The sequence below is a fragment of the Ambystoma mexicanum genome, chromosome 2p, assembly GCF_040938575.1.
Source record: "Ambystoma mexicanum isolate Mex_15411 chromosome 2p, UKY_AmexF1_1, whole genome shotgun sequence".
NCBI lineage: Eukaryota > Metazoa > Chordata > Amphibia > Caudata > Ambystomatidae > Ambystoma > Ambystoma mexicanum.
In genome coordinates this window covers 263,782,776-263,808,334 of record NC_090923.1, presented here as the reverse complement: position 1 = coordinate 263,808,334, position 25,559 = coordinate 263,782,776, and the positions used below count along the sequence as shown (strand labels likewise).

Genomic DNA, 25,559 nt, shown 5'->3' with positions numbered 1-25,559 from the left:
CTATGCAGTGGTTCTGAGCTCCGAAGAGATAGTTCCTGATGCTATGGAGCTGGTTGACCCAAGCACCCCGAACTGCAGACCACCACAGGCCACAAAACGACAGGTAACCGTGAGGATATCATAGAAGCCGGCAGCAGTGAGAAGAACGTGCTCATACAGCAAGTAATTCATGTTGCAAAGATAAACATCTGTTCCAAAAAGGCGACTCTTAGAGATGAAGAGGAGCAGCTGTAAGTGGGCATTTCTTAGGACACATGCTGGCCCACTATGTTCAAAGCATAAACCCAGATTGGGGAGGATACGTGGACAATGCCTTAGTTGAAACTGGTCAGTCCACAGGATGGTTCTGAGGCACTTTCACAGGCTCCACTGAGTAGGATATTCTCTCATGGGTACAGGTTGGTTGGTCCCAAGGGTCAAAGCACTGATGTGCCTCAGGAAATCGATCCAGTGAGACAGACCTTTTCGAGAGATGGCCGGGGACAATGCTGGATGTCTTCAATCATTGTCCTTGCATCTTCAGCATGCTGCAACTCCTTCAGAGGGGTGTTGGCCCCGAAAAATGCTCTGAAGAATGGCTGCGGGACTTCTTATTTGGAATTCAACCCTAAGTCATCTCTGGTCCATACATGAATCTGCATCATTCAAACTCAGAAGGGCTGTACAATCATGGACAGATTCTTGCCCCACATTTGCTCACTAACAGTCAAACCCATGTCCTGAATTTGTATTGTGAGTAGAAAGTCACAGCCCCCACATCCGGCCAGATGTACCGGACAACAAGCAAATCAAAATCAATCACTAAATTAAACAACAATAGTTTGACTGCCAACTCGGAAACATGCAATACAATATAGGGCTAATTATTTCTATAAACTGACTGCTGGTGTTATACCAAAGAACATCCTGTTTATCATGATCAAATAGATTGCCTCTTTAAGGTGTGATTTACATGCTGTGGGTTTTTTCCGCACATTATTGTTGATGCCAAGACCACATCAAACATGGTTTGATATTTAGTAACATCAACATTCCCAGAAAAGTAGCCATTTCACAAATTTCAACTAATCATGCTAACCCAATTCAGTGCCAGGCAGTACAAAGATTGCGGAGATCATGGGAAAAGTGAAGGAATTTTCAACAACTGGTACCATTTACAGGGAAAATCATAGAGAGCAACTATTTTCAGAACGAGTGCTTATTTCACTATCTTTCAATCAAAATCCTTCGTTTCACGTGCCTCAAACAACACAAGCCGAGTTTAGAGCCTTTGCCTGTGGCTGTTGAGGGTTGTCCCATGTTGCTTTTCATGCTGTGACTGGCAGGCAGGACCATACTATTAAAGAAACAATTGAACTAACATGAAATTGTAAAATTGTAAAGCCAGGAGTGAGTCACTAGGAAGCTGTGGGCCATATTGGGAGGAGTAATTCTAAATCACAACCTTGCATTAAGCAGTAATGCAGAGTTTGGCAAGCCAGCATGTTGGTAATTGTCAAACACAATGTATGGGATTTGGTTGGGAAGAAATGGGCTGCAGTGTGTGCCCAACTCTTAAATACCATCCGCATATGGTCTCCACATAAAGGGACATCAGGGTTACAGATGGAGCACCTCCTCAATTTTAATGGCAGTTGAGAAGCAATGAACGTAAAGGCACTGGCACAACATAGGGTATGGTGGCAGCTGCATGGGGAAAAGGTTAGTTGGGGCAGAGATTTGAGTGTTTTGGGGAGTGTGGGGAGTGGCGGGATCTGGATGGCAGTCATGGAGCAGGGATGAACAAGTGTCAGCTTGCTCGAAATGTTGACTTATAACAAAAAGCCTGTGTTATCGGCACTCTCATTGGCTGTCACCACTAGTGTTAATGACCTCATATTGATTTCATAGCTGAACGGACAGAAGAGACATGGGCAAACATTGGTCACCTGAGGTTAGGTTGCAATGCTTGAAAGAGCATTCAAAACTGAACTGTGATTGAGACTAAGATGAAACAATCATTGGCAATACCAAAAGGCTTTGCCAGAGTAACTGTTCTTAAAGTAAAATGGTTTCTATTCTTCTTTGAGAAGAAAGTGTAAAGTAACAGTGCAGTTAGGTCAATGGTCACCATCAACCATAATGTCCTCAATGCCGATTACCAACACTTAAAATCAGTGTTAACTCTTGTATCCGGGCACATTCAGGGCAGTACACCTTTCACTACCAATTTTGTGGCTGTACTAAGCAGTGCCATTACTCCCTTGATAATGATGAATGCTGGCACAGAACACCTTTACTTGCACTTGATGCAGCGTTCACAGCAAATACGTGCATTAGAACTAAGGATGCCATTTAACCCTGTAACTGAAGAGTGGCTGTATGGCTGGTAAAATGAAGCTCTGATGGTGAATTTGGGCACTTATATAGACGAGTTACTCACTGAAGTCTTGGCAACAAGGCACTTGCATTGCTTATTGAAGATGCAGGAACAGGAACAGTGCTGAAAATGGATTCTGGGACTTATGACATGGGCATTGGCACTGAGAGAGAAGCATGACTTCCATTAATTGGTGCCCGGAGGTATAAAGGATGTGAATAGTAGCTGGGTGTTTTACATCACAATAGATATGATCAATATGACTGGCCATCTGCCCTAAACTAATTCTGATTATGATGTTGCCTGACACTTATCTCAGAGGCCTCAACAAAGTTTGCCTTGTCCAGCTTTTCTGAGTGAAAAGAGAAACAGAGTCATGAAGAGGTTTGTGGGCTGTAGTTGGGAGCTTAATGCCAATCCTTGATTTCACCACTAACCGTTGAAGTTTTCTTAACACAGAAGGTATTTGGACATTCGTGGGGATGAGAGTAACAATGCATACGAAGTACATTTTTGTGAAACCTGCATACAATCCAATTCAGTAACACAACGAGTGCCACCAATGGCCCAAACTATGGTTGCTCAGTGTTTCTCTGAGAGCAAAGTTTATTCTGCCTGAGGGTCATAAGTTGAAAATGTAATGTGCTAATAACTTTGTTTATTTGAAGATTTAGAAACAGAGAAAAGTGTAAGAGTACCATAGAGTTTTAGCTTTTGTTTGAGTTTTTACTCTACCTTCTGAAAAACAAAGTAGGGAAGGCACCTAATGCTTTATGGAGTCTAGCATGCGAGTCAGCAAACATTATCACAGTTGAGTCTTGATGTAGCCCTAGACAATTTTCAGTCGTCAATATTCGATAAGGCTGAATATGTCCTGTATAAGGACGGTATTGGCCTCTGGATCCTGGTCCAGCCGAAACACAAGCTGAGTGTTGCCAGCATAGTTTAGAAACACAGCACCATGATCTGAGAGTAGGTCATGGAGAGGTTGAAAGTAAATGTTGAAAAGGGTCAGGGAGATACATGCACCCTGTGGAAAGTCACAATCTACTGTCTCCATTTGGGAGATTTGATCATTCATCGTGATTTGCAATGTTCTATTACAGAGAAATTAATTAATTCAATTTGCTGACTTTTTTAATACCTGAGCAACATTCTTGACCCGCTGTACCAAAATAGTGTGGCCAATTGTGTTGAATGTCACAGATAGGTCAAGGAGCATCATCACAGATAGTTGGCACTGATCTGTAGCCGGGAATATTTCATGTCCACCATATAATGGCACTATATGAGCATACAATGCTTATCCATGCTACATGATTTAAATACTTGGAGCCATGCAGGCACCCACACCATATGTCATGTATTGCCATTTTATGGCCAGATATTCCCAACAAATGGCAGATATTGTCATTGTATGGCCAGATACTCTACAATAAATGAGCCATTGTAACACCTTGCAGGTGGTGGGATAACCCGGTCGTATGATGGCAATCATTTGAATAATCTAAATGTTGGTTAGCGGTCTGATGAGGCAATAGACTAGATGTGAAACCTAGTCACACAACCGCTCTCCATTTGTACCCGGTCTGGGTAATTTTGTTTGAAAAAACAGTTCTAAATAGTGTTGGTTATATTCATCCTAATCAAGGAATTGTTCATAAGAAGTAAGTTCCAAGACTTTATTTGTGTAATGTATATATTTCTTTATGAAAAAAATCAAAAGAATGATCACTAATCAAATCTTAGTGAGGACGCAGCTGACATATTTCATTATGCAAGTAGACTTAAAATGCCAATGCATTTCGGAGTGTAAACTCCTTCATCAGGGCAAGTCTGTGTTATTGGGAAACAGTAACATCAACAAAAACATAAGAAAATGTATATAAAACAAGAGATACAAAATGAAATGTAATGGTGACATAATGATCATAAAGCACATAAAAGAATAATGGTTACATACCCCAATAGAAGAATTCAAGTCAAGGTGTAATATTTAAAAAACAATAGAAAAAATGGAAATCAGTACAAAATCATGGTGGCAACCATTCAATTATTGTCATGTGCTCGTGAGGAAAAGAAATTTACCTCGCTTAAAGAATGGAGTCAGGCGCGGTGAAAAAGAAAGAAACAATATCAGACGTATGTTTTCACAAAGAACACGATCGGGTGCTGGAAGGGATCCAGTATACGATCTGTAAAAGCGAAACCAACTTTAGTGGGTGCGGTTAAAGGAGGTAAGTAAACGGAGTAGAATGAGCCACAAGAAGCTCGATTACCTGAGTTCACAGAATGGTGTCGGCGGTGAATGCAGCGAGCTGTTGTGCATCGCTGACTGAAACCGTTGTTAGGGAAACGGTGAATGAAATAGACACGTGACCGCAACACGCTGGGCGAACCCGCGCAATGCGGCATGTAATTCAAGAGGCAGCAAACTGCCGTTAGGGACATCAATGATGCAAAAAAAGAAATTAAGGAGGCTCTGGGGGCTGAATCATAAATACTAAGAAGAAAAAATGTAAAAATTGTGCATGACATAGACATAGAAAAAATACTATTATCATATAAAAGAAAAGGCCACATTATAAGACAAACATAACCTATATATGAGAAATGTAATCAAAATCCATCATATCAACAAAGTGTTGCACAGAACTGTAACTCCTTGAGATAAAAGGAATATCAAAGCATTCATAAAAAGTGTTCTTGCGAACGCTAGAAAATGCCTAATATGTCTAAACTGATAGATGTATACAATAACATGATGAACATTAAGGAAAGCATAGGAAATGTATAGAACCGATCTGCGAGTGGTGGTGCCGGGTGGCCCCACCTTGGGTCCCAGTCGGATGACCAGGAGTAGCAGACTGGTTGTGGTAAACCATAATATATCTCATTTGCAAAATAAAACAAGCAGGTGGAACACTAATCATAACCATGTGTGTCTACGCTTATTGACATATATAACAAGCACTCAGGGCAGCGTGGGCAAACATGCAGCAAGACTGAAAACGGTGGTGCGGAGAAGTACCACCCTGGGACCCAGTCATGTGACCAGGAAAAGCAGACTTGATATGATAGACAGTGTTATACCTTATTAAGAGAGTGAGGAGACACATCAACATAAAAACCTGTGCATACCAATGGTAACAAATACACTGCAAGTTGAAACATTAAATATAGCAATGATAGTTAATCTCATCGTTAAGACCATTGGGATACAAACTCCCAAGTTTATCAATCCAAAATGTTTCTCTTTGGTTAAGGCGAAGACTCAAATCCTCATGTGGATTAACCTTGGTCAGTACTTCCAAAATCAAGAACCTGATTTGTGTCAAAATATGCCGTTTCTCATTCCAGTGTCTGGCAACTGCTGAATTTGGATTCGAATTCCGGATGCACGAGCAATGCTCATTCCATTGTACTTTGGCCACTCTCATGGATTGGCCAACATAGTATTTCCCGCATGGGCACTTAATTCCATATATTATGTTCACACTATCACAAGTACCAAAAGACTTCAGAGGAATCTTGTTGCCTGTACGGGGATGGTACACAATGTTTCCTTTGATCACCATATTACAGTTAGCACAGTGTAGGCAGGGGTATGTGCCTGTCCGTTGGGTGCTTGGTTCTTTTAAAGGAGGTCTGGTACGGACAAGTTCATCACGAAGATTCCTACTTCTCTGATAGGCAAATACTGGTATTTGGTCAAATAGTTTCTGAACTCTCACATCGTCCTTGAAAATGCCCCAATGTTTCTTAATGGAATTCTTGATTTTATTGCTTTGAATCGAATATTTTGAAACATAGACCGGTGATTTAAGTTCCCTTTTGGATCTAGTGACATTGGACAACAAGGTCTCACGATTTAAAGCATTCACTTTCTCAGATGCTAAATGTACTTCTGCTTGCTTGTAACCACGTGCCAGGAATTTGTCCTTCATTTCAATTTGTTGGGCTAGACATTCTTCTGGTTCAATCACAATCTTTTTGACTCTCAAGAGTTGACTATATGGGAGATTTCTCAAGAGACTAGGCTGATGGAAACTGAGACGGTGTAACAAATTGTTACGGTCGGTAGTTTTGCGGAATAGAGTAGTACTGTAGCCACTGTTTTTCTTTTCTATTACAACATCAAGGAATGTGATCCTATCTTTGGATATCTCACTCGTGAACTGTATGCGCGGATCAATGTTGTTGAGGTATTCGAAGAAATTATTGAATGTGGATTCGGAACCTGTCCAGATTCCAAAAATGTCATCGATGTACCGTGACCATAAGTGAATGTTACAGTTCCATTCTTGGTTCTTCAATACGTGTTCTGTTACAAATTTATACATGAAGCAATTTGCATATGATGGTGCCATAGTGGCGCCCATCGATGTACCGGATGTTTGAAGAAAGAACTTATTCTGATATTGAAAATATGAATTCTCTGCGATGAATTGAAGAAGAGCAATGATGAATTCTTTCTGAGCACGGACCTCAGGTGTTTCTAATAAAAGCCATTCAACAGATTCAATGCCTAGATCATGCGGTATGGATGTATATAGGCTCTTAACATCGATGGTAAACATCAAGTGTTCGTATTGAAAAATAGAGTTATTGAGTTTTTGCAGGAAGTTTGTTGTGTCCCTGATATAGGTGGAGGTTTTTTGTATGAGTGGCTGAAGAAAAAAGTCGATGTACACTCCCAATGGTTGATTAATGCTGTCCATACCAGCAACTATCGGTCTCCCTGGTGGTTTAGCCTGATCTTTGTGAATCTTTGGTAAAGTGTAAAAATTAGGAATCCTGGGATGCTTGTTGTTAAGAAATTTGCGAGTGTGTTCGTTTATCCAATCCAGTTCCATTGCCCTGTCAAGTAAAATTTCCAAATTCTGTTTGATTGATACTGTAGGATCATAGTCAAGGGGTGCGTAAATTGTCTGGTCCTGTAATTGTCGGATGCATTCTGCATCAAAATCAGAGGTATTCATGATTACCAAGGCTCCTCCTTTATCTGCTGGACGAATAGTTATATCTTTGTCACAGTAGAGGTCTCTGATGGTTTTCATCTCATGGGGTTTCATATTTTTATGGGCTGGAGCTTTGTAGCTGATGCGTTCCAGATCTTTTTTTGCATCATTGATGTCCCTAACGGCAGTTTGCTGCCTCTTGAATTACTAACTGTAATATGGTGATCAAAGGAAACATTGTGTACCATCCCCGTACAGGCAACAAGATTCCTCTGAAGTCTTTTGGTACTTGTGAAACAAACACACTCGCAAATTTCTTAACAACAAGCATCCCAGGATTCCTAATTTTTACACTTTACCAAAGATTCACAAAGATCAGGCTAAACCACCAGGGAGACCGATAGTTGCTGGTATGGACAGCATTAATCAACCATTGGGAGTGTACATCGACTTTTTTCTTCAGCCACTCATACAAAAAACCTCCACCTATATCAGGGACACAACACACTTCCTGCAAAAACTCAATAACTCTATTTTTCAATACGAACACTTGATGTTTACCATCGATGTTAAGAGCCTATATACATCCATACCGCATGATCTAGGCATTGAATCTGTTGAATGGCTTTTATTAGAAACACCTGAGGTCCGTGCTCAGAAAGAATTCATCATTGCTCTTCTTCAATTCATCGCAGAGAATTCATATTTTCAATATCAGAATAAGTTCTTTCTTCAAACATCCGGTACATCGATGGGCGCCACTATGGCACCATCATATGCAAATTGCTTCATGTATAAATTTGAAACAGAACACGTATTGAAGAACCAAGAATGGAACTGTAACATTCACTTATGGTCACGGTACATCGATGACATTTTTGGAATCTGGACAGGTGCCGAATCCACATTCAATAATTTCTTCGAATACCTCAACAACATTGATCCGCGTATACAGTTCACGAGTGAGATATCCAAAGATAGGATCACATTCCTTGATGTTGTAATAGAAAAGAAAAACAGCGGCTACAGTACTACTCTATTCCGCAAAACTACCGACCGTAACAATTTGTTACACCGTCTCAGTTTCCATCAGCCTAGTCTCTTGAGAAATCTCCCATATAGTCAACTCTTGAGAGTCAAAAAGATTGTGAGTGACCCAGAAGAATGTCTAGCCCAACAAATTGAAATGAAGGACAAATTCCTGGCACATGGTTACAAGCAAGCAGAAGTACATTTAGCATCTGAGAAAGTGAATGCTTTAAATCGTGAGACCTTGTTGTCCAATGTCACTAAATCCAAAAGGGAACTTAAATCACCGGTCTATGTTTCAAAATATTCGATTCAAAGCAATAAAATCAAGAATTCCATTAAGAAACATTGGGGCATTTTCAAGGACGATGTGAGAGTTCAGAAACTATTTGACCAAATACCAGTATTTGCCTATCAGAGAAGTAGGAATCTTCGTGATGAACTTGTCCGTACCAGACCTCCTTTAAAAGAACCAAGCACCCAACGGACAGGCACATACCCCTGCCTACACTGTGCTAACTGTAATATGGTGATCAAAGGAAACATGTACTTGTTGCCTGTACCATCCCCGTACAGGCAACAAGATTTCTCTGAAGTCTTTTGGTACTTGTGATAGTGTGAACATAATATATGGAATTAAGTGCCCATGCGGGAAATACTATGTTGGCCAATCCATGAGAGCTGCCAAAGTACGATGGAATGAGCATCGCTCGTGCATCCGGAATTCGAATCCAAATTCAGCAGTGGCCAGACACTGGAATGAGAAACGGCATAGTTTGACACAAATCAGGTTCTTGATTTTGGAAGTACTGACCAAGGTTAATCCACATGAGGATTTGAGTCTTCGCCTTAACCAAAGAGAAACATTTTGGATTGATAAACTTGGGAGTTTGTATCCCAATGGTCTTAACGATGAGATTAACTATCATTGCTATATTTAATGTTTCAACTTGCAGTGTATTTGTTACCATTGGTATGCACAGGTTTTTATGTTGATGTGTCTCCTCACTCTCTTAATAAGGTATAACACTGTCTATCATATCAAGTCTGCTTTTCCTGGTCACATGCCTGGGTCCCAGGGTGGTACTTCTCCGCACCACCGTTTTCAGTCTTGCTGCATGTTTGCCCACGCTGCCCTGAGTGCTTGTTATATATGTCAATAAGCGTAGACACACATGGTTATGATTAGTGTTCCACCTGCCTGTTTTATTTTGCAAATGAGATATATTATGGTTTACCACAACCAGTCTGCTACTCCTGGTCATCCGACTGGGACCCAAGGTGGGGCCACCCGGCACCACCACTCGCAGATCGGTTCTATACATTTCCTATGCTTTCCTTAATGTTCATCATGTTATTGTATACATCTATCAGTTTAGACATCTTAGGCATTTTCTAGCGTTCGCAAGAACACTTTTTATGAATGCTTTGATATTCCTTTTATCTCAAGGAGTTACAGTTCTGTGCAACACTTTGTTGATATGATGGATTTTGATTACATTTCTCATATATAGGTTATGTTTGTCTTATAATGTGGCCTTTTCTTGTATATGATAATAGTATTTTTTCATTGTCTATGTCATGCACAATTTTTACATTTTTTCTTCTTAGTATTTATGATTCAGCCCCCAGAGCCTCCTTAATTTCTTTTTTTGCATCATTGATGTCCCTAACGGCAGTTTGCTGCCTCTTGAATTACATGCCGCATCGCGCGGGTTCGCCCAGCGTGTTGCGGTCACGTGTCTATTTCATTCACCGTTTCCCTAACAACGGTTTCAGTCAGCGATGCACAACAGCTCGCTGCGTTCACCGCGGACACCATTCTGTGAACTCAGGTAATCGAGCTTCTTGTGGCTCATTCTACTCCGTTTACTTACCTCCTTTAACCGAACCCACTAAAGTCGGTTTCGCTTTTACAGATCGTATACTGGATCCCTTTCAGCACCCGATCGTGTTCTTTGTGAAAACATACGTCTGATATTGTTTCTTTCTTTTTCACCGCGCCTGACTCCATTCTTTAAGCGAGGTAAATTTCTTTTCCTCACGAGCACATGACAATAATTGAATGGTTGCCACCATGATTTTGTACTGATTTCCATTTTTTCTATTGTTTTTTACATATTACACCTTGACTTGAATTCTTCTATTGGGGTATGTAACCATTATTCTTTTATGTGCTTTATGATCATTATGTCACCATTACATTTCATTTTGTATCTCTTGTTTTATATACATTTTCTTATGTTTTTGTTGATGTTACTGTTTCCCAATAACACAGACTTGCCCTGATGAAGGAGTTTACACTCCGAAATGCATTGGCATTTTAAGTCTACTTGCATAATGAAATATGTCAGCTGCGTCCTCACTAAGATTTGATTAGTGATCATTCTTTTGATTTTTTTCATAAAGAAATATATACATTACACAAATAAAGTCTTGGAACTTACTTCTTATGTACAATTCCTTGATTAGGATGAATATAACCAACACTATTTAGAACTGTTTTTTCAAACAAAATTACCCAGACCGGGTACAAACGGAGAGCGGTTGTGTGACTAGGTTTCACATCTAGTCTATTGCCTCACTTGTTTTCGGGTCAGGGTGACTCCAGACCCATCACAGCCTGCTCCTGCAAGTGTTTTGATTCTTTGGACAAAAAAACGTCAAATAGCATTTACCTTGTGGTGCCCACTTATTTCTCTTTTGGTTAGCTGTCTGATCCCTTTGTACAGTTTTCCATCCATGTATAAGCAACTACTAACACAACCACACCTTTATGAATCACACACCGAATAACCGAAACGCGAATGTGTAAAATCAGATCCCAAATGTTATTTATGGTGTGTTGCACCTGTGACCTGCTAGCTAAAAATAAGTAAAGGGAGCAAGTCCAAAGCCCACGGAACTTTTTTTTACAGGGATTGCACATTTTGTTCTGCAGGATACAAAACGGTCTCTAAACTATCTTACTGAGTTGTACTCCCCTGCCTACTATTCTCTGCAACCACTGTTTGACACAGCGATGTAGCCCATTGGAACACATATATTTCATTTTAAAAACGTGCATCTATGAAGACTGTCTGACAATTCGAACACATTTGCCCTCACTTTTGCTTTTTACTGTCTGGTGAACACTGTCTTTGATACTTCATGCATTATTATGTTGCAGCAAACAAAGAAAATACTAGTGTTGACACCGTTTTTTGGACTATCTTGAAATGTTATGCTGAGAAAGCAGTTTCATTAGCTTTTGAAGTCCCGCATACTTCTTTGCCAGATGGTGATCACATGAAAAATGAGCAACAAAGAGAATCTGACCGAGAGCTGGAAAGAAAAAAAAAAGAGACAAGACATTATCCTATTGGCTGCAGGAAGAATCATGTATGGCCACTTTACCTAAAGGAAATTAGAAGGAAATAGAAACAAAATCAAACACTAAGAAGCAGAAATTACATTATGTAACCATTGCTTTGCATGTAATGGATACTGTGCCCAAAATACTTAAGCACATTGAGTGCCTGGAGACTGCCCCTGGGTCGGAGTGGTGCACAGTAGTCATCAAAATAACATGACATAACATTTTGCTTCTGCTTTCTCTCCTCCCCTCCCTTGCTGATTTCCTGACTGAAATGGCATTGGTTACCTGGCCACCCTTTTCTGATCCCTGGCCCAGGCCCCGTCAACTGCCCACCTGCACTGCCTCCCTGGCAACCCCTGCACTTGGGGACCGTTTTTTTTCTGTATCCCTTCAGTCCCCCTTCCAGCACTTATGTCTGCACTTCCTTGAACTTGCCACCAACTGGCTGTTTTATGTGTTTTATTTATCTTATTTATTCCACTTCCCATGTACTGCACTTTCCCCTCTCCCTTCCCCCCGCGCACTTTTCCTTTCCCCCCTTCCCATGCAATTGCCCGATCTGAATGACACCTGGCCTAGTAGGAACGTTGTCTGTCCTCCCTTTGTTCCTCCCCCTTGCCTCGTCGCGCCTTGAAACACTTGTGTATAGGCGCGTTATAAATGCCATATCATATCATATCATATCATATCCCACTGATGCTATTGCAGTGAAATACCAAAATGTTACATTCAAAGGCACCCCATTTGGGAAAGAAAGGATATGCTTTTTCACACCTTCCCTGCCCAGTCTATGGTTTTTCACATGTATAATGGTATCACATAACCAAAATTTCAACCAGCCTCATGCATTTTCCAAACCGCAATGTGTATTAGCATCTTCCTGACCCCCAGATCTGCATAATTGGTTTCAGTGATTATAATGTTGAGCCGGACAAAGAAAAGCACTCTGCACCACATTGTTTGGACTAAAACATTACCAGATGTTTGTGCATGTTTTTGCAGCCTCCATAGCCTCACACAGTAGGCGACCAGACTTACTTAAGACTACTTGTAGGCCTATGCTGGAACCAATGCAGAAGTATTCCTTATGCTCCCAAAGTGCCATGTCCACATTTATCTTAGTTGTGCTACCTGTCTGACTGTACCTCACTGGCTCAAATACAAAGTGTACAAATGACGACAAAAGTAGTATCATTGCTTCCAGTGTCATTTTTGAGTGATAAGTTGTTTGTTTGATTGTATTTTGGTTTTGTAGCATGCACTTCATACTTTATCTTAGTTTAAAATATATCTCACTGGGATGGTAGAAGGTTTACATTAAACCTACCGATTTGTGACTTGTGATTACAGTCTCTGGCTTTATTTTCAGCCCCAGATAAAAACCCAGACAACATTCATGTCGATGCTGACAAGCCCGATGAGATGATAGTGAAATGGGAGGTAAGGTGTGGGGTTGTGATTTCGCACATTTTACAAAACAATTCAGAATCTTCTATGCAATTGATATCTTGTAAGTCCATGTTTGTAGCTTAAGAATAGCTAGGTGAGCAATAGAAACCTCTCTGTTTCTATTTTGAACTCCTGCAAACTGCTTTGCAAACAGCCTTAAACGGATTGACTAATACTATTGTAATATGTTGTTACTAAACATGGTTTTTCCTTTCGACTGTTCTACAAACTGATTTGAACTGTCTTAAATTGATTTAAAACATGTTAAAAATGACTCATCATTTCATTTCTCATATACAAGCACATTGTTGTACCTCTTAAGATTAACCCTCTTCTAACATGCGTTAGCCTCATATTTACAGTAAAGAGAGTATCTAACCTTTTGTCATGGTACATCTTTGGCATCAGTTTGTGACATGAAACGTCCTTTGCTGTTACGATGTCCATGGTTGTGTGACGTCACGTTACCATCTGGAAAGATTGATGTCATTCAATCAGATAATATGAACTATCACATTCTGTGGTTTAAAGGTGATGCGATGGCATGTCTGCAACTCTTCAATGAAGCTTGTGTCTGCACGCCATTGGCATCACAGGTCATGCTTTATCATATTCCACGTTTGTGGTCCTACCTGCATGCATAGCTCTCAACTCACCCGCTTGTGGCGGGTGTCACCCGCCTTGCCAAGGGCTGACTCACCCGCCAAACCTCCTGCACGCCCATTCATTCCAATGGGTGTCTCACCCGCCAAAAACAATATCGGGTGATTTCACCCGCCTTTGCGAGACAAATGGTTGAGAGCTATGCCTGCATGTGATGTCACTTCTACTTCCCTTATGTACAGCGTGTTCTTACGGTGTGGAATGATTATATAGGCTGAAGGTGGCAGGTTTGTTCCACTATATGTATTATGGGGAGCTATGCATGGGATGCGGGATATGCAGGGTACCCTCAGAGCAGAAAAAAGAGTTGCAATAGGTCAAATCAAAATGAGTCAAGCAAACCTGCCACCTTCGAAATTATAACTATTTAATCACAGAAAACACATTCTTATATGACATATCATGATCATTAAATGACATGCAATTCTGTGGTGTTATGTGGATGGTCAAAATGCATGTGATAGCAATTTAGTTACAATTACATTTTCGAAAAAAAATGACACCTTTGCCAGAGACATTAATTTCAACAGGCATTCAGGATCACAGGTGTTTATGGGGTTAAGCCATGCATGCTTAGTTTGGTGTTGGTTGAATCAACAATGAAAGGTATGTTTTAGTTAGGAAAAGGATAAGAGATGATGTGGAACAAAACCAGGAATGCATGAGGAAAGACGGATGGAGAGGATGAATTGAAGTAAGCGATGATGAATAGAAGAATGACATGGACTGTGTAGGGTGACAGCATCGAAGATAACATTTACCAACCCATCTACAGTTCTCTGGGTAGTAACTGCACCGTCTGTTTTCGTCCATTGTAGCCTCTGAAGCCGGCCGAGCACAACGGACCAGGGCTGCAGTACCGGGTGTTGTGGAGGCAGAAGGGAAAGCAGGACGACTGGGAAGAAGAGTACACCAAACGCCACTGGTTTATTGTAAAGAATACACCCACATATGTTCCCTATGACATCAAAGTGCAGGCTGTCAACCAGCTCGGATTCGCACCGGAACCAGATGTGTTCACAGAATATTCCGGAGAGGACAGTAAGTGAAATATCAATACACCGCTTGAATATCCAGCGGGCAATTGACATGAACACCACAGTGTGTGTTTAACAAACACGCCTTAGTCTGGGAACTTCCCTTAACAGCCTTCACATGTACCAACCCGATTCACCATGACAGCCATGTATCTTCTTCGCATCACTCGATTCACAGGATGCCATGTGGATGCAACCGTGCATCTTTCAGGGCATGGACACACATCAGTGCACAGCCACCTCTGCATATCTTTCAGGGGTTGTGCATGCTTCACAGCAACACCTTCATCCCAGAATTAGGGCAGTGTTTATGATAGCGTGCTCAAGAGTTACAGACATACTGTAGCTTCACCTGCTATTACCTAGTTTTACTCCACAATCATGGAGTTTGCACTGGTCAGGTCCATGGGTCTGACAACCCATATGTTGTTTCACAATATCTGCGAGTAGAGTTTCAATAGATCTCATATTAGTCTAAATAAATGCACATATCTATACTAACAGATGCCCATGCCTCTCTGTGCCAAGCCTACTACCCTCCAAGTCCCATGCAGATTAATATCACATTTTGAATGTAATCATTTGCTCATTGCTGGTGATAAGCTCATTAAGGGCTTCAAAAGAACGAGATCATTATTACAATGTCTAGACATTGTGCGGTGTGGACTAGTATGCATACAGTACCCCAGTTTTCATGTGTGAAAGCGACCAAGAATAACAAGCGAGCAGCACCCAAACAGGGCTAACATGGCGGTACTCCCAATGACATAGTATTGTTTTGTTTTTTATTTTTTAGTAATAAGTTAAATTGGTGCATCTTTCAGCACGTTTTGTTAAAATTGGGTAAAACGCTGTACAATGTACATTCGGTTTGGAGTGTAAGACAAACAGAAATCCCACGGATGGCAGGTCACTAACTGTACACAGGAGCATTTGCAAGCTAATTTTCATGATGACATTTCCACACAATATATGCCATTATTGTGCTTGTGTTAAAATATATTGTAGTCCTGGTTGTGCACAATAGTGGCAGTATTAACTCTGTAAGAAGAGAAGCACATGCCATGCTGCTTGTTGCTATATTTTTCAGCATTTCCACAGAAGAACAAACCCATGCAGGCTTTGTCCATAATGCCCATTTATTTTGGCCGTGTCAGTATATGCCGGTATTATCACTCAAGAAAACCCCTCCCATGTGGGCTTTGACCAAAATGCCAGTCATAACACCATGCCACCTCAAGAGAAAAAACAAAACAAAACAAAAAACGCATGCTTAGGCTGGCTGTGCCCATTTAGGACAGTATGCAAATGTAAGAACTTGTACTTTTGATGTTGCCATAATGCCGGTATTGATGCTAGGCCACTGCAAGAAAACATAAGCTAGTGTGCCCAAGGAAGAACAATCAATTTAGCTTCGCCCATAATGCAATGCCATTTGAGGTAAATATGACATTGCTAGCTGCGTTTAGATAGGCCAGTATTTCCATATAAGAAGACTCACTGTGGCTTTCCCATAATGCCAGTAATATTGCCATGTGACTTCAAGAACACAATCTGAATCATGGCTGTGCCTGTGTAGGCCAGTATACATTTCCACACACACTTACAGTGGTTTTCTCTTTTTGCAAGTAATAAAGCCATGCCACAGCAAGAAAACATATCAGTCTGTTGTAAAGCCTTACGCTAGACATCCAGAGTGCACTTCTGAATCACAGACCAGCTTTAGTCTAGATTGGTTCCAGGTAGGCTTTATTTCACATATGTGCAATCTGAACAATACTCCAGTTACTCTTCTTGTATTTACAACACGCGTAGACATAGACAGGAACATGTTTAGAGATGAATCTGTCACCAGACTGTTATAGTAAACATTATGATATTTTTAATCAGAGGTACAGAAGTTAGAGAGAAACCTCTTTCTGCAGAGACTTCATATCCCAGCAGCAATCAGGAATTCACATGTTACTATTGAATCTGCCCTGTGCAAGTTAAGAGCAGGAGCCGCAGATGGCCCGAGATTCTAATATACATTTCCCTGGATTTTGGACTAATTGTAATCTAAAAGGTTGACCACTGTGAGTGACAAACTATTATTTATTTCCTAGTGTGGCCACAAATGCAAAAATATTGGACTTTATCCTTGTGGTGTTGAAGTAGTTTATTTTATATTGTGTATTTAGTTATAAAGATTTTACACATATCCATATATATATATATATTTCTGAGGCTTGTGGAATCTGCTTAGATCACATGCTGTGCATAGGCCGACATCTAGTGGAAGCTGCGGAGTATTACAGTTTGTTTTTCGAAGTCGAAAAATGGGCGTCGACACAGGGCGTGCCAGTAATACTATCCCTAGTGTGACGTCCCCTGTACCCATGATCCCTCACGCGTCTAGGATCCCCAGATTGTTTTTTTCCGCCATTCTGGTCGGAAGCACTTCATCGGAGTTCCCTGGCTTTGCCATAGTTTCACTCTAAACTAATTCTAATTTGCCCCGTTTGGCCAACCTTTCGTCGATCAACATCTCGACGCCGAACCGGGGAGGAGATCAACGTCGAATACCCGACGGATTGGGCCTTGAGGCTTCCGCCTCGGCTCGGGCCTGGGCCGCTGGCCTCGGCCCTACAAGTAGGGAGAGTGGGGGTGGTACACTTCCACACTCGACACCTTATTACCTACACACACTTGCCCGCTGCCCACAGGCGCGTATGGAGGGTACGCCCTTTCAGTTTTGCCCCAAGTGTAATAAGAAATACCCTTGGGTAGATAAGCACGCTACGTGCAACCTTTGCCTACCCAGAGACCACCCCGAGACGGGTTGCAGGGCCTGTAGCAGGTTTAAGGCAAAAACTCTTAAGGACCGCTCCACCAAGCGTTGGGCCCACCACGCCAAGCTAGCAGCTATGGAGGCGGAGGGTACCTTCAGCGACGGCAGCGACGCCGAACTTTCGGACGGCGAGGGCACCAAGGCGTCGAAGGACAGCCGAACGCACGTCCCCGGCCTCGGAAGGTCGTCCGTCCCGGCGACTATGGGGAAGTCCCCCGGCGACAAAAGCGTTACACATACACACGCTAAACACAAAAAATCCACCCGAGATTCGACGTCGTCGAAACCTCGGAAAGAGGCACAGAAGGAGCGGTCCGAAAGGACGTCCTCTGGGCGGTCCCGGTCGAGGTCGCCGCACGACGTCAGGCAAGCCTCCACACTTGCACAGAGTGCCTCGACCATTAATATCCCGGAAGATCAATCGTCCGAAGACGAACACGACTTCCACCCCCAGCCTGCACCCCAGGAAAAGGGTACATCACTTGGGAGTAAAGAGGGGCCAGTTTCGAAGGCTAGTTCGAAAGACAGGGATTCCACCTCCGATCCTCGACGCCAGGCGTCGAAAGATAAGGAAAAGGGGAAACACACTTCCACCCACGGGGAAGGGGGTAAACAGCAAAGGAAACAACCCTTGCAGTCCTCCACTACAAAAGAACTGACCAAGTCTTCTCAGGGCCAATCCATAGAAAGTCCCAGCAAGGTCACCCCAAGCTCAAAACTCTGGTCATGCGAGGACATTGACAGAGTAATGTCAAGGATGTCTTCCTTGGCGAATTTTTTCGAAAGACACCCTGAACAACTCCTAGCTTTAAAACCTCAGGAAGATTCTCCCTCAGGGTCTAGGGACCCTATCCCCTCAAATAAAAGACCCCGGGTCGAGACACCATTTAGGCCTTTAGACCCCATCGAGGTCCAACCCTATTCTTACCTCTTCCCTACAGACCAAGGAAACTCTTCCCTTATAGAAGGTCAGGAAATTGACACGCCAGATGATCCTGCAGGATCAGATTATTACGGCGAAGACGAAGACGAGGATGAGCCAGAAAATAGCCCAGATATTTTCAGAATGGACTCACCAGTCGAAAGGGAAGCCCCAGTGTCTGACTCCCCAATAGATAATCAGCCCCTCCTGAATGAACTGCTCTTTCGGGCAGCTAACCACTTCCACATAGACACACAAGGTGTCCAGGAAGAAAGGGACTTTGCGGAAGAACTAATAGGGGAAAGGAAGCCAGTAGCCCAGACCATTCCCATCCTAAAATCTGTTCAACGCAGAATAGCACCATCCCTTGTCAACCCAAACCTGACAAGACCTGTAAATCCGAGAGTGGAGAAGCTGTTTAAAGCAGCCCAGTCGGACCCCCTATATATTAGAGGTCAACTTAAGCCAGACTCTCTAGTAGTAACCAACACCCGCAAAAGAGCTGGTACACCATTATCTTCCTCTGAGGCTCCCCCCGACAAAGAAAGTAAAAAACTTTATGGTTTTGGCAGGAAAGTAGCTTCCACGGCAGCCTACCAAGCCAGAATCGCGAATTCCACCACACTGTTGGCAGCTACAACTGTCACCAGTGGGAAGAAGTGGCAGCACTAATAGACTCTGCTCCCGAACCCCTTAAAAGCCAGCTAGCTCGCATTTGTGCGGAAGGAAGGAACGTGTCAGGCTGCACTGTAAAAGCAACTCTGGACGCCGCTGACAATGCGGGTAGACTTATAGCAGAGGGGACTGTCATCAAAAGGCATGCTTGGTTGAGGCAGTCGGGATTCAAAGCAGAAACACAAGCTGCGCTCTTAGACAAACCAGTGGAAAGTGATCTCCTGTTTGGGAAGGCAGTCGAGGACGCTCTAAAAAACGCTAAGGAAGAATTCGACACCCTCAAATCCCTTGGCCAGTTAACTACCAAACCACCTAACCAAAGAGGGAATGGCAATTTTCGTCGCCCACGCGGCCAAAATTCCAATAGAGGAAATAGCTACTCCCACACCCAGGGTACACAGTGGAACACCAGCTCACAACAGTCTACCCAGGCGTATGGTAGGGGTAGTAAAAGAGGACGGGGTAGAGGCAGAGGCAGCCCCAGTAAAGGAGGAGGCACGCCTCCACCAAAGCAGTGACGCTCAGTTCAGGGTCCCTTCCCATGCAACCCCAGTAGGGGGACGAATATCAAGTTTCACCCAGGCATGGGAAGGGATAACATCCGACAGATGGGTGCTGTCAACAGTATCCAATGGGTACTGCATAGAACTACTGCAACGTCCCCTAAACCATCCTCCAAGACAAAAAGTCCACTCTTTACAACATCAGAAGATCCTCCTCGAGGAGATCGCCATTCTGCTAGAAAAGGACGCGATAGAACTCGTCCCGGGACACCAGGTAAACAAGGGTATCTATTCAACTTACTTCCTTGTGCCAAAGAAAGATTTAACAATGCGCCCAGTTTTAGACTTACGGCCTGCCAACAAGTATGTCAAGCCCCAAAAATTCCGTATGACCACACTACAAGAGGTAATCCCACTCCTAAAAAAGGGGGATTACATGGCAACCTTGGATATGAAAGATGCCTATTTTCATATTTCCATGCTCCCGGCGCACAGAAAATACTTGCGCTTCAAGGTGGACAGTCGCCACTACCAATTCAAGGTACTGCCCTTCGGGATAGCTTCTGCACCAAGGGTATTCACCAAGGTACTGGCGGTGGCAGCTGCACACCTACGCAGGGAGGCAATCCCAGTGTACCCTTATCTGGACGACTGGCTCATAACGGGGGAAACCCCAGGAATCTGCAGGTCAAACATTCAAAGGACCATCGACCTCCTCCACGAATTAGGCTTCTCCATCAACGAGAAAAAGTCAAGTCTGGTGCCAAGCACCGCAAAACAGTTTCTAGGAGCTATCCTAGATACTCAGAAAGGATTGACCTTCCCTTCGGAAGAAAGAATTCGGAACATACTTCTGCAAATTCCGCATTATCAGTCAGGTCAACAGATAACAGTACGCAAAGCTATGCGGTTACTCGGCATGATGGCGTCATGCATTTACCTGGTCCCCCACGCGCGTCTGCGCATGCGTCCCATGCAGGAATGGTTGGCGAAACAGTGGTCTCAGGCAAGTGGTCAGTGGGACGATCTAGTGGTCGTTTCGCCAACACTCGTACAGAACCTACACTGGTGGACAAGAGAGAATCTCGCAAAGGGGAAACCCTTTTACGATCCCGAAGTACAGGCAGTGGTGACTACAGATGCATGCCTGACGGGGTGGGGAGCTCACCATCTCCACCACACAGCTCAGGGTCTCTGGTCTCACTCAGTAGCCAAGAACCACATCAATCTGCTAGAGCTTCTGGCAGTATTCCGAGCGCTGCAGGCGTTCGAACCCCATCTACTAAACTTGTCGGTGCAGATCAGGACGGACAGCACGACAGCCATGTTCTATCTGAACAAGCAAGGAGGGACTCGTTCGCCAAATCTGTCCAAGCTTGCCCAGAAAATATGGATATGGGCACTCAGACGGAACATCTTCCTGTCATCGCAACATGTTCCAGGGGAGCTCAATTCCCTAGCGGATGCTCTAAGCAGAGACTCCCTCCCAGAAGAACACGAGTGGGTCCTTCACAAAGACGTAGTAGAAGATCTCTTCTCTCAGTGGGGTTTCCCCACTATAGACCTATTCGCCACAAGCGAAAACAAACAATGCCCAGGATTTGCATCCAGGTTCCCACAACCGGACTCCCAGGGGAATGCCCTGTGGATAAACTGGTCAGGGATGTTTGCGTACGCTTTCCCACCAACTCCCCTCATCAGGAAGGTGGTGTACAAGATGAACAAGGAGTCGATGACGCTCATCCTAGTTGCTCCCATGTGGGCGAGACAACCATGGTTTCCACACCTACGCAGGATGGCGGTATGCGAGCCCATCAGACTCCCAGCCTGGTACAACCTTCTGTCCCAGCAACAAGGTCAAACAGTGCACCAGGAACCCAACTCTATGAACCTAGCAGCATGGCTCCTGAAGTCATAGAGTTTGGACATCTCAAATTACCACAGAGGTGTATGGACATTCTAAAAGAGTCTAGGAAACCAAATACAAGGCACTGTTACTTTGACAAGTGGAAAAGATTCGTTATCTGGTGCCAGAGTAAACAAATCAACCCGGTTGATTGCACTCCTTCCAACGTTGTAACATACATGCTCCACCTGCTGGATGCAGGGTTGGTTTTTAACTCTCTGAAAGTACACCTGGCAGCCCTCTCAGCCTACACCACATCCCATAACAAGGTTTCGTGGTGGAAAGTACCAGTGGTTAAAGCCTTCATGGAAGGAGTAAAGAGACTTCACCCTCCTATCTCGAACCCACCGCCAGGATGGGATCTCAATGTGGTGCTATCTAAGCTCATGGGGCCCCCCTTCGAACCCATGCATAAAAGTAGTCTCAAACACCTGACTTATAAAACGGCCTTCTTAGTAGCCATTACCTCCATAAGAAGGGTCAGTGAAATTCAGGCTCTGTCAGTGCAAGATCCTTTCTTTACTATCCACAAGGACAAACTGGTTTTACGCACACACCCTAGATTCTCACCAAAATTCATATCCAAGTTCCATGTAAACCAGTCCATCGAGCTTCCGGCTTTCTTCCAAAACCCACAGAGCTCAGCTGAGGTGAAACTACACACCCTAGATGTGCGTAGGGCGGTCTTATACTATGTAAATAAAACCAGACCGCTAAGGAAAACAGATCAACTGTTTGTCTCCGTAGCTACAGGCAGAGAGGGGGATCGCGTCTCTAAAGGCGCTATCTCAAAGTGGATTATCAACTGTATACAGCTGTGTTACTCTCTTTCTGAAAAAACTCTGCCTTTTACGCCAAGGGCCCACTCTACCAGAGGCATTGGGGCCACTCTGGCTTTCATTGCAAATGTTCCCCTTGACACCATTTGCAAAGCAGCTACTTGGAGCTCTATTCACACTTTTACTCAGCATTACTGCATTGACACTCATTCCAAGGCAGATACACAAGTGGGACAAGCGGTTCTAAGACACCTGTTTGCTCATGACCCTTCTCACATCCCACCTCCTTCTTCTGGTACTGCTCGCTAATCTATGCACAGCATGTGATCTAAGCAGATTCCACAAGCCTCAGAAGGGATACATTACTCACCGTAATCGTATTTCTGATGCTTGTATCTGCTTAGATTCACATGCGACCCACCCTTCCTCCCCTCCGAGAGAAGGCGCATGGTTGCTTGTAGTCTTACCTTTCTGTCTATCTGCTTGGACTATCTGTACTCACGCTACTCCTCATGCTACCTCATGTCAGGAAAAACACAATCTGGGGATCCTAGACGCGTGAGGGATCATGGGTACAGGGGACGTCACACTAGGGATAGTATTACTGGCACGCCCTGTGTCGACGCCCATTTTTCGACTTCGAAAAACAAACTGTAATACTCCGCAGCTTCCACTAGATGTCGGCCTATGCACAGCATGTGAATCTAAGCAGATACAAGCATCAGAAATACGATTACGGTGAGTAATGTATCCCATATATATATATATATATATATATATATATATATATATATATATATATATATATTCATTATAGGTACACTAAATGCACATTCATCCTGGGGTCACAAATTCAACAAATATACAGTATAACACAAAAAGACATACAACTTTAGTTACATTCTTAGATTAACACATACAATAGCACATAACATTACAGTTGATAAACTGAGGGAGAATTAATTATTTATACAGAAAATAACTGGGTTAATAATGATGATACTACCATCCCATCAAGAAAGAGAAAGAAAGAAGAAGAAAATCAGGGCAAGCAGACAACATCAAACATCATCACATCCAACAGATAATTCAAGATCTGCTAATAATTTGACATCCCCTTCAAATTTCCGCAAGTGTTTGTTCACATTTTTCCAGACCTGAGTGATGGCAATGATAAGGCATTTATTATAACCAGCAAGGCATCTCAGCCATCACACGTCTCTTCTCAACCTGGAATACCAGACCAAGCCCCCTTGATCTCAAGAATATCCAGTCGGTTAAATTGTATGTTCAAGAATATTTTCTGTGTGGTGGGCGAGGGCAAGAGCCTCGGATATATTTGGGGCTGTTTGTATACAAATGACATATTGGAGAAAGTGGCCAATGATCTCATACTAGCCACTTTCCCATGGCTCATTACCCAATCCCAATTTTCTAAGCACATTTTGAGGAATTTGAACATAGCTCCTTCACCGTACTCCCAAAATGGGGTCCAACCTATTTTCTCAAAAAATTGAAGGTTCCTGTCCTTCAATTTATTCAGAACCCCAGTTTTTCCACCCTAAAAAAAACTTGAAGAATGAACAGGAGGGATTCAGGACGGGCACATTTAATTTTTATATACAGCTGCGCCCTATTAAATTCAATAAAAGCAGATAAGGAGATCAATCCCATCTCTAGACAGACTACCTGGATAGGTGTATAATTGGTGCGCCCTGTTAAGACGGATTTCTGAACTCTGTCCTGGTGGCGCAGAAGTTCAGAAGGCCAAACTAATTACTTGGAACAGGGTAACCTCTGGACGAGCCAGACCAATCAAGGTAGCGATCGCGGCGGTCAAGACTAGGTCTCAAGAGGGGTGAGGGTGACTGAAAGCCCGCAATGAGCACACAAAGCAAGATCACTTACAAACTACTCCAAACAGTTGTTATATTAAAAATATATACACATTTATTTCAAGGCCTTTAAAATAATGACCGTAGCAAGAAAATCACAATATAACGATAGTAAACCAACACATACCATATCAACACAATATATATACAAATACGACAGTCTAAAGCGTTAGATGCACGAAATGGGTAGTCCACCTAAAAGGGAAGGAAGACAGGCAGTGCGAAATAATGCTTAGACCCAGTTCGCCTTCAGAGGCACCTAACTAGATAGAAGTCCGAGCCCTGCGAAGAGTGGAGCCTTGTGCTCAAAAGTACCTGCACGTGTTGGTGCCAATGGGCAAAAGGAGAAGCTCTTCGAGGGAAATCAGGCTGTTCAGTTTATTGCACAAAAGAAGAAGAACTAGTTCCGCGACTCAAGCGCAGCTTCCACAGTGGGCAGAAGCAGAGCGCGAGTACAGAAAAGGGTGCTGTTTGACACAGCGGGGAAAAGCAATGGGCTCCTGCAGGAGGGCGACCAGTTCCTAGCTATGCTACTCGCCGGTCCCCTATGCAAGCAGACCCAGGCTTCTCCGCGTCCGTTTCAGTAGCTGGCAGGTTCAGAAGAGCAGGGAACGCCTCGTCGTCGTGTTGAGTAAAAAGACGTCCCAATCGAAGAAACCCACACAGTTTGTTACCACAGCAGGGCAACGGAGCGGCCGTGTGTATCTGAGCCAAATGTACACTACTCACTTCCGACCTGGGAACGCCAAGTGTACGAAGCGTGTGAGAGTGACAAGGACTCGAAATACTACACAACCTGGCGGCGGTTACAGAGCAAGACTCCCGTGTAAGCTGGTCAGTCAGCTGGATGGCCCAGAGACGCTTCCGAACGCTTACTGGCAGGAGATGGTGAAGATGCCGAGAATAGCTGTTCCCGCTATTCCAAGGGTCGAAGTACCAGTACAGGCCTTCTGGTTCGATCAAAGGAGAAAAGGTCTTCACAAGACGAAAGCAGTGCAGAGGAGAATTCCTTCAGCGGGTCACCAGCGATTCCTCGGTTCAGCCTCTTGGTTGCAGGATACTTGGCTCCTGTATTCCTTCGTTCGTGAGAACTCAGGAGATCGACATGGTAGTGGTGTTTCCAGCCCCCTCTTATCCACGGTTCCCTTCACGCCAAAACGGAGGGGACCCAATGGGAGATCCGCTCATCAACA

The 25,559-nt window shown here is 43.4% G+C and overlaps 1 protein-coding gene across 5 annotated transcripts in view; it reads left to right on the top strand.

Annotated features, from left to right (window-relative positions):
* CHL1 (cell adhesion molecule L1 like) overlaps positions 1 to 25,559 on the top strand; it is a 780,691-nt gene that overhangs the window by 656,438 nt on the left and 98,694 nt on the right. For all 5 annotated transcript variants that reach the window (XM_069643529.1, XM_069643531.1, XM_069643532.1 and 2 more), the window contains 2 exons: positions 13,077 to 13,147; positions 14,638 to 14,860. In XM_069643529.1, coding sequence (XP_069499630.1) covers positions 13,077 to 13,147; positions 14,638 to 14,860 — 294 coding nt within the window. The remainder of the gene's footprint in view (positions 1 to 13,076; positions 13,148 to 14,637; positions 14,861 to 25,559) is intronic.